The sequence below is a fragment of the Suricata suricatta genome, chromosome 11, assembly GCF_006229205.1.
Source record: "Suricata suricatta isolate VVHF042 chromosome 11, meerkat_22Aug2017_6uvM2_HiC, whole genome shotgun sequence".
Taxonomy (NCBI): domain Eukaryota; kingdom Metazoa; phylum Chordata; class Mammalia; order Carnivora; family Herpestidae; genus Suricata; species Suricata suricatta.
In genome coordinates this window covers 7,816,007-7,825,654 of record NC_043710.1, presented here as the reverse complement: position 1 = coordinate 7,825,654, position 9,648 = coordinate 7,816,007, and the positions used below count along the sequence as shown (strand labels likewise).

The following is a 9,648-nucleotide window of genomic DNA, read 5'->3' as shown; positions in this document are numbered from 1 at the left end:
GGGACTCCGCCCGCCCCCCCCCCGGCCTCCGCGCGCTGCGGGCCTCCCCCGAGCGCAGGGCCCGAACCCCAAGGCGGCCGCCCCCAGCCGGGAGCCGAAACGCCACCCCCGGACCCGAAGTCGCGGCCGAGGTTACCCCGGCCAGGGGCGCGTGGTACCAGTCCCGGGCGGCAGTGCTGGCGAGCGGCCTCCTTGGAGCTATCATCAGGAGGGCAGCAGGGGGTGGGGGTGAGGGGTTGGCCACGGAGGGGGCCCGGGGGAAACTGGGCACCTCACCTGCTCCTCCGGAGGCAGCCGCTACCGCTCGCTGAGGGGACAACATGGAGCCTCCGCCTTCAGCACAAGCAGCAGGGGCGCGGAGGGGCGGGCTGAGGCGGGAACGAACCGGGCCCAGGAGGCAGGAAACGGGCGGGGCCTGGGCTCTAGAAAAACCCCGGGGAGAAGAAGGGGCGTGCAAAGCGCGGAGGGAAAGAACGCGGGGTGGGTCTGCGAGGCGCGGCAGGCGTTGGGCGGGCCGGAGGGAAAGGCGCACGCGGCCGAATCCCGCCACCGCCCGACGCGTGTGCTTGTGCGCGCGCGCGCCACTGGCTACCTGGGGCTGCGCACTGGGGGCGGCTGTCCGTTGGGAATTGTAGTCCCAGGCTCTGAGTCCCCGCCTGCAGTCGCTAGTCTGAGCACTCATCCGGAGCCGGGAGGAAGCGGAAGAGAGGGAAGGGGCTTGGCGCGGCTCTTCGACGACTAGACTACAACTCCCAGCAGGCCATGCGGAGAGAGAAGGGGCGGGCCCTCTCAAGCCTGGGCCCACCAGCGAGCCCCGCCGGGATCTTAATCTTGAGACCCCGCCCGGGGCGGAGGACTTGGGTTGACCCGCCTCCAACTCGTACTCACCGCTTTTTAGACGGTTTTGTTGTTTAAGGCCCTAAGGACGGAAGGGAGGCCTCAAACAGATGACGTCAGCGTCACTGGTTTTTTAACGATTTTGACTTCACAAGGAGAGGAGGCCATGACTTCATTACCACCATCATCAGCTTCACCCCCATAATCCCGTGCCTGGCCAAGGCTAGCAGTGCAAGATCATCACCACTCTGATAGCTAAGAAATTCCAATGAAACCCCTTCCACAGGCTTTGTCTAGCCTAAACCACGGCCATGTCTTGTAAATGTCAGGTTTACAGGGCCTTGCTTTGAAGCTGCTTTTCCAAGCACACCTTACTGAAACTGTGTTACATCAGTGCAAAAGCAAGTTCTCCAAAAAATGCTTTTATTTACACTTCACATGTGAATGAGAAAAATTTTAGTTGCCACAGTTGAAGAATCTTGTTATTTCGGATTTGTTGGGGGAGGCGCAGTTATCGGAGGTAAGTAGCTGGAGGAGCTCATGGAAGGCTAAAGCATCCATCCCAGCACCACCACCACCACCACCTCTTGGTATTACCATTCCCTCATTTATTAGACTATACTTTCTTCTGCCTCTACCTTAACTATTATAACCTACCCCAAAACCTCCTTCCAGCTACCTCTAGGCCTTGCCAAGCCTTTGAGTTATTTTTACTTCAGGAGTAATTAGGACAGAGGTGAAGAGGTGAAGTGCTTCTTACCTAAAGAGACTATGTTTTGATTTCTTTTCCCCTGCCCTCCTATTCTTCCCAAACACTCAAGATTACTTGAATACTCTCCTGGAAGCTTTAGATTTAAGAGTCTGGATCTAGTCCATTTAGGCCAGCAAAAAACTAGACATGGATGTTAGGGCAAGTGGTTACTGGGGTTTCACACTAGGCGCACAAAAGGCAGGACCTACAGGATGTGACACAGTATAAGGCATTATGTGGCATGCCCAGAAAGGCCAATGACTTGTCACAATTGCAACGTACAGTGTAAATTTAAAATTGCATACACCATCTCAGAATTCTCTAGACTCTTTCCTCACCTATTTTCATTGGACTTCTTACCATCTGACTTATGTTTTAAGTAAAACAGGATCTTTTTTAAATATTTATTTATTTATTTTGAGAGAGCACGCACGGGAGAGAGGAAGAGAGGAAATCCCAAGCAGGATCCATGCTGTCAACACAGAGACTGAGGCGAAGCTCAGTTCTACGACTATGAGATCATGACCTGAGCCGAAATAGTCAGATGCTTAACCAACTGAGCCACCCAGGTGCCCCTAAGTAAAACATAATCTTTTCATTTCTCCTCTCATTAGAATAGGAATTTTTCGGGGCGCCTGGGTGGCTCAGTTGGTTAAGCGTCTGACTTTGGTTCAGGTCATGATCTCACAGTTTGTGGGTTCAAGCCCTACATGGGGCTCTGTGCTGACCTCTCAGTCTGGAGCCTGCTTCAGATTCTGTGTCTCCCTGTCTCTCTGCCCCTCCCCCATTCATGCTCTGTTTCTGTCTCAAAAATAAACATAAAAAAAAGAATAGGAATTTTTGTCTTTTTTGTTCACTGCTGTATCTGCAGTGTTTTGAACAATGCCAGGCAGTTAGGAGAAACTCCAATATTTATTGAATGGATAAATAAGGGCTATGTGACACACAACACTGCTCACTCACTTTCTTGCTCTCCTAACAGTGAGTCCCTAACTTCTGCTTTTGAACAAAATACCCTGTTCTATTTTAAGGGCTCTCAACAGAGATCCACTGAAATCCATCCTGTCAGGAAGTGACTAGCAAATGCTGACATTTCATCTGTCTCCATATATCACCAAAGTCAGTGGCAGCTGCAGTTGGAACAACACAGTACAAGTTATAGGTAGTCTTTAGGATTCGTCACAGCTCAGAAAACAACTCCTGTAAACAAGAAATATGTTTTGTTGTTAGGGTCATTGTTTCTTCCCCAATAACCAGAATCATTAAAAGAGTAGACATTTATAGTGCTAAATATTGATAATAGTGATTACAGCCTGCCTTTAGCCATCTCACTTGGAACTGAGTCATGTGGTATGACCAGAGTCTGTGCTTTCCTTGTGGTTTTCCAGAAGCAGGTGACATGTGGACACGTTTGAATGGTTAAGGGCACAGGGTTTGGGGTCAGACCAACCTGGCTTTGAATTGTGGCTCGAATGCTTACTAGCTGTGCAAACTTGGGTGAGTTACTTAACCTCTTTGAAGTCATTTCATTATCTACTGCCAAATGATTCGAGTTGTTGTGGGTTAAATGAGATGTAAGTGTTGGGTAGTTATGACTGATGCATAGTTGGCCCTCAAAAATTGGTAATTGTAGTCATTCTGGAAAATCAAAACAAAGTCAGAAATATTCCAGATAACCACGTGTTTTATGAAGCACACAAATAACAAAATTGTTTTCTGCAGTGACACCCACTGTGACTCAGGTCCCAAAGCTTTCCAAAAATAGCTTTCCAAAATTGTTATGTGCCAGGCATAGTGCTCGGCTGCATTGCTGACACAGGGGTAACACACATTCCTGCCCTCCAGAAGCCCATAGTCTTGTCGGGTAAACACTCAAGTAAATAATTATCGCTTACTGTGACTGTGCTGGACTCAATTCAGGCTTTTCTCTTACCGCCTACTCGTAAGATCCATGTTTAAGCAACAGTCTGGGGCCTTGGAAGGGACAGACTGGACTACTGGCATCCTGGGTGTCATTTAAATATCTGTACCTTACTTTGCTCTGTGTCTAAAATGAGCTATTGACTTGGTCACATAGTTTATAAAAAGAAAATAGTCAACCCCAACTGACAGAGTGTTAGGAAGTTGGAGGGGCGCCTGGGTGGCTCAGTCGATTAAGCGTCTGACTTCAGCTCAGGTCATGATCTCTTGGTTTGTGAGTTCGAGCCCCGCATCGGGCTGTGGCTGACAGCTTAGAGCCTGGAGCCTGCTTCGGATTCTGTGTCTCTCTCTCTCTCTGCCCCTCCCCTGCTCATGCTTTGCCTCTGTCTGTCTCTCTCTTTCAAACACAACATTTAAAAAATTAAAAAAAAAAAGTTGGCTATCAAGCCCTCAACATGGTGATAACACAGTAAAAGTTCAAAACCTATCAGCTGTTTCATCATTGTTATTTCAGCCAACAGCACAGCTATCTGTTTCTTCAAAAAGATACTAGATTTTTGGCTTTCGGCTTGGAGGAGGCGATGGTGCAACAGTCTTCAGTCGTCCCGAATCCAGGTTCATCCAACACTAACCGCCTCCACCATGCTGTTTAAGTTCAACCCCAACGAGATCAAAGTCGTATACCTGAGGTGCACTGATGGCGAAGTCGGTACCACGTCTGCCCTGGCCCACTGGGTCTGTCTCCAAAAAAGTCTGGTGATGACATCGCCGAGGCAACCGGTGATTGGAAAGGTCTGAGGATTACACTGAAACTCACCAATCAGAACAGACAGGCCCAGACTAAAGTGGTACCTCCTGCCTCCGCCCTGATGATCAAAGCCCTCAAGGAACCGCTGAGAGACAGAAAGAAGCAAAAAACATTAAGCACAGTGGAAGTATCACTTTTGATGAGCTTGTCAACATTGCCTGACAGATGTGGCACCGATCATTAGCCAGGGAACTCTCTGGGACCATTAAAGAGATTCTGGGAACCGCCCAGTCTGCGGGCTACAATGTTGATGGCCGCCACCCTCATCCCATCATAGATGACATCCACAGTGGTGCAATGGAATGCTCAGCTAGTTCAGAACTACAAAGGAAAATATTTTAATAAAGGATTATTTTGACAACCAAAAAAAAAAAAAAGATACTAGAGGGGTGCCCAGCTGGCTCAGTCAGTTCAAGCCTCACATTGGGCATGGAGCTACTTAAGAAAAAAAAAAAGATACTAGGAAAGATGACTAGAATTTACTGTTAAGGAAAGGAAGCAACATACCTGTGTATAGCATGTATCATTTATATTAAAAAGTGAATAAGGAGGCAGATTTGCTCTACCCGCCTTTACATTTGTCACGGAAAGCCAACAGTACTTACCTGTGTGTATAGAGGAAGAGCCTAGTGGCTGGAGAGGGGTTAATAATAGAAGAAAACTTTATAGTGTATCTACTCTTGAATATATGCATATATTCAACGAGAATTTTACATTGAAAATGTCATTGTTTTCTGAGTCAGGGGAAAAAAATGGGATAATGAGCTGGCCTAGAAGCTGATGTGGGAACCTAACTGTATAAATACCAGTCCTAGAAGGACAGGGCCAAGGAAGAAGAGGCCCCGTTCAGAGCCTCAGCAACAAAAATTGCTCCAAAAACAAATTTTTTTTTTCTACACAGAACTGAGAAGTGGCTATATTCCAGTAAGCTCTTCAAAACTGCCGTCTGAGGGGCACCTGGGGGGCTCAATCAGTTAAGCATCCGACTTCGGCTCAGGTCATGATCTCATGCTTCACAGGTTCAAGCCCTGCATCAGGCTCTGTGCTGACAGCTCAGAGCCTGGAGCCTGCTTCAGATTCTGGGTCTCCCTCTCTCTCTCTGCCCCTCCCCTGCTCATGCTCTGTCTCTCAAAAATAAGTATTGGGGGAAAAAATTCTTTTAAGCCCATCTGAGCCCTTCCCTGCCTGAAAACATCATTCAGTTCACTGAATCCCCCTGTATTCCCTACTACCCTTAAGAGGAAGCCTCAGTTCTTCAGTGCGATATTACTGCCTCTCCACACTCTGGCCCCAACACATCTTTCCCATTTTACCTCCCTCTTGTTTCAATTCAAGCCCTTGGTTCTAGCCAGCTGGGCTAAACATACCCAAAAAGCTTTACACGGAGTCACGCTTCGGACCCTCGAGCCACCAGTGCAGTCTATGGGTAGCCGGCTCTAAGGCAGCTGGTGGAGGGGAGGGGCAAGAGGGGATCAAATCTAGGCCAAGTTCTGCTCAACAAGCCAGCATTGAAGTGCATGGGGGGGGCGGGGGCTGGGAGGAAGGGGTGCTCTCCTGTGACTGGTCTGCCCAGAAGGAGGTCTTCCGGTTATACTTGCACAAAAGCAGCCCCTTCATTTGTTTCATCCCATTCTCCTCTGCTTTTAATGACCTCCTTACCATTCCAGACTGACTCTGTTCTTCATAAAATCTCCCAAGCCACTACAACTCCATAGTGATCCCCTCTCCCTTTAAATTCCTACAATTCAGTTGCCATCTAATCAGAGCCCTATAGTTTTGTGTTGTTTGGGGTTGTTTTGGTTGCTTTTTAATTTTAATTTTTATGTGAGTATGTTTTAAGCCCCAACTAGCTTGTAAGCTCATTGAAGACAGGACAAACATATTTTTTTGATTCCTCCACATTTCCCGGGGTAGTGTCATTGTCTCAGCAGGTGATCAGTAAACATTTGTGGAATAAATCACAGATGCAAATAATATCTCACAGAAGAGTCAGTCTCAGGGAAGTTTACTGGTACAGCAAGAGGGAGCAGGAAGGAAAAGCAGTTTCAGAAATTGCACCTCACACAACAGCCTATTATGTAAGAAATCTTAAGAATATGAAAGGACACTTGGGGCGCCTGGGTGGCTCAGTCGGTTAAGCCTCCGGCTTCAGCTCAGGTCAGATCTCATATTCGTGGGTTCGAGCCCCGCGTCAGGCTCTGTGCTGACCGTTAGCTCAGAGCCTGGAGCCTGCTTCCAGTTCTGTGTCTCCTTCTCTCTCTGCCCCTCCCCCTCTATGCTCTGTCTCTCTCTGTATCAAAAATAAAACATTAAAAAAATAAAAAAGAATATGAAATGACCATCAAGACATCAGTGTCTTGATTTTTAGCTTCTTTTCTCTACTTCTAGTTACCATGAAAACAGGCTTCCTTTCCAACCAGGCTTCCGAGCCTAGCAATCGCTGCCAGGGCTAAGGGCATTCATTTTCTTATCAAGCACCTAATAAAATAAATTTTTAAAGCTTATGCATTTATCAGAATGGGTAGATAACTAGCTTGGTTATCAGACCTGTTTCTATTTCCCTTTTTCATTAAAGGATAGATTGCTGCATTATCAACTGATGCTGTAAGTGTCAGAGTAAGATATTTGCCACGAAGTTATTTTGGGAAATATCTTCTGTTCCTTTTTTTTTCCAGAGAGTTGCAATGGCCAGTTTTTTTCCTATCTGGGCTTTACCTGACCTTAAAAACTGTCTCGGGCAGATGTAGTCCGCTTCCTGTTCTAGAAGATTTCCACTGGTCAGATCACTTGTCCTTTCTATTGCTGCCTGGTTTACCACCTCCCCCTTCATGAGGCTGCATCTCTGCAGGATCTGCTGATCTTGCAATTGCCCTTTGGGTCATCGATTGCTGCTTTAGCAATCACAAGGCCTACAGTTTTGATTTTTATTTCCAGTTTACATTCCCCTTTTTAAAAGAATCATGCACATTTCAAATATTTTGACCAGGTATATGGAGAAGGCTTTGAATTTCATAATCCAACAAAAAGGAGACCAAAAAAAAAAAAAAAAAGAACAAAATCCAGTGTAAGCTAGATATCTGGCTTCAAATAAATTTTCTGCTAAGGACTCCATTTAGACTATGGATAAAATTCCAAAAATAAATAAAAATGTATTTTGTGGCATATTCTCAATTTTTAATACCTCATTTTCCCATCCCCCATAACCGCAGCCAGGATATTATCTCCGGTCCCTTTTTCCCATTAGCTCAGCTATTTTTTTCTTCAAAATATGTCTTCTTTACTTGATAGCCTATTTGGAGGAGAGGACAACCTTAAGACCCAAGGTGGGACCCTCTCTGGGGACAGAAACAAGATAAGAATATGAAGCAGGTTCTGTGCCTGCGTTGCAATGTGACCAGAATGAGTAATAGTTTTTCATTCTGTATATCATCTTGCTCCACCTACCAAGTGAGAGCCCGTGCCATCTCTGCCTCACGGTGATATTACGACACATCCAGAAAAATTTCATAAAGCACCTTGCATATGGGTCTATATCCACATTCTGGTTTTCACTTTTCATTGGCGTCACAGTCAGGAACGCATCAGACAAAAGACATCCGCTCCGGAATTTATGGGAAAAACATTCTCCAACTAATGGAAGCAAAAGGAACTTGTATTGTTAAAATACATAATCAATCCATCTATCCTAATATTCACATAGTTAGGAAGGAACACTAACCTGCAGGGCCCCCTCCCACGTCGGCTGCAATGGTGGGCGGGGCTTGGAGTTTGGCCCCGCCTCTCGCGTCTGGTTCCCGGAGGGGCGCGGCCCGCCCAGCTTCTCTCGCTGGCGCTTGCTGTAGCCAGTTTTGCCCCTCCTTCTCCGCAGGAGCGCGGAGGGACAGTTCTTGCGCTTGCGCCCTGCGTCGCTGGGCGCCTAGACCCGACCGCCGCCCGCTTCGGAGCCCTTTGTGCGCCTGCGCGCTCGCGCTCCCGCCCTCTCGCTGCGCTCGGCTGAGTCAGTCAGTCTGTCGGAGTCTGTCCTCGGAGCAGGAGGAACGAAGGGACTTCCGAGAGCCAACTGTCCGATTATTTTCTTTCCCCTCCCTCTCTCCCGCCCCACATCTCTCTTCACCCCTCTCCTGCCCTTGCTCGCGCAGCCATGGCGGAGCCGTCGGCGGCCACTCAGTCCCCGTCCGTGTCCTCGTCGTCCTCCGGGCCCGAGCCTTCGGCGCCCAGCGGCGGGAGCCCTGGAGCCTGCCCCGCCCTGGGGGCGAAGAGCTGCGGCTCCTCCTGTGCGGGTGAGGCGCGCCGGGGAACCCCGCCCTTGGGGGGGTGCATTGGAGTGTCAGGGAAGGCAAATGACCCTCGGCTACCGCAGGCTTCAGCCCCCGGTCACGAGCGTGTGGAAAATGGGCTAAAGGGGAGGGGAGCGTAAGGTGGTGCAAGCGGTGAGGAAATAACGGGGTGTGAGGCAAACAGGTTGGGGGCGGGGAGATATTCTAGGGAGTGGGCGTTAACGCCGAGGCAGAGCAGGTGGGGGGGACCCCCTTTCGGGGGAGCAGTCCTCTGCACCGGGGTGATTTAGTGGAGGATTAGAGAGATTGAGAGGATTGGGGCTGGTTGGTTGCAGGAGAAAGAGCTAGTTGGGGTTTTGAAGAGCTGATGGTGAAAAGGTTTGCACTGCAGATTTACAGACGGGTGTTTACATCGTCAGAAATTAATTGGTGGTAGTCCTCCAAAAATCGAGATACATCTCTTGGTTTCCCGTAGGGAGGATCGGGACGTTTGACGGAAACATGGTAGCCGTTTTCTATAGTCTTTTCAGGTGCTCGTAATTTTCTGTGTGTGGTTGGACTCTCTAAATGCTCGCTTTTCTGGGGCCGCAAGGGGAGAGGAGGCGTGATGAGAATTAGCTCCGGGAAAATTTGGGAGGGAGCCGCCAATGGTCCAAGATGGATCCGTGGCTGCATCTGCAAAACGGCCCCGCTCTTCGCTGGCGCGGCGTGGGGGTGGGGACAAGCAATCAATTGCTTATATTCTAGAAGATAATAGAGTCCTGCCAAGCCATCAACACATGTTGATTTCATGCTCTCTGTGGGCTATTATTGATCGCAGTGTAACAAAGGGGAGCGTTTAGCGCAGAAAGGGGGGAGGGGGAGAAACATTTAGACAAAGCAGGCGCTGGTTGAACCCCCGTCTCCTGTCTCTCTGCGAAAAGACTAGGAGGCAAGCAAGCTGCAGGCCGCTTTTAGTTTCCATTGTATGTGCGTCGCCTGCTGCGGGGAGCTGGCTGGCAAGCTCCCCTCGTGCGGAGATCTGCAGTGCAGATGCCTTCTTGAGGGGGAAAAAA

At 48.7% G+C, this 9,648-nt stretch overlaps 2 protein-coding genes, 1 long non-coding RNA gene and 1 pseudogene across 6 annotated transcripts in view; 2 read left to right on the top strand and 2 right to left on the bottom strand.

Annotated features, from left to right (window-relative positions):
- ATL3 (atlastin GTPase 3) overlaps window positions 1–826 on the bottom strand; it is a 48,939-nt gene extending 48,113 nt beyond the window's left edge. The window contains exon 1 of one of the 3 annotated variants that reach the window (XM_029956468.1): window positions 590–826. Coding sequence is in view for 1 of the 3 variants with exons in the window: in XM_029956466.1 (XP_029812326.1) it covers window positions 277–322 (46 nt within the window). In the remaining 2 variants the exon portion in view is untranslated. Of the gene's footprint in view, window positions 1–276; window positions 544–589 lie in introns of those variants that run through there. The other 2 variants (XM_029956467.1, XM_029956466.1) reach the window with 2 other exon arrangements.
- On the top strand, window positions 644–4,700 carry LOC115306198 (annotated as a pseudogene).
- On the bottom strand, window positions 2,482–8,393 carry LOC115306199. Its single transcript, XR_003915230.1, has 4 exons — window positions 8,035–8,393; window positions 7,761–7,946; window positions 4,193–4,401; window positions 2,482–2,788 (listed from the first exon to the last, which is right to left on the bottom strand). It is a non-coding gene; the product is annotated as an uncharacterized LOC115306199 (long non-coding RNA).
- The window catches only part of RTN3 (reticulon 3), a 57,457-nt gene continuing 56,085 nt past the window's right edge, over window positions 8,277–9,648 (top strand). Inside the window, exon 1 of one of the 2 annotated variants that reach the window (XM_029956465.1) lies at window positions 8,277–8,596. In XM_029956465.1, the coding sequence (XP_029812325.1) occupies window positions 8,458–8,596 (139 nt within the window). In that variant the 5' untranslated portion in view covers window positions 8,277–8,457. The remainder of the gene's footprint in view (window positions 8,597–9,648) is intronic. The other variant, XM_029956464.1, reaches the window with a different exon arrangement.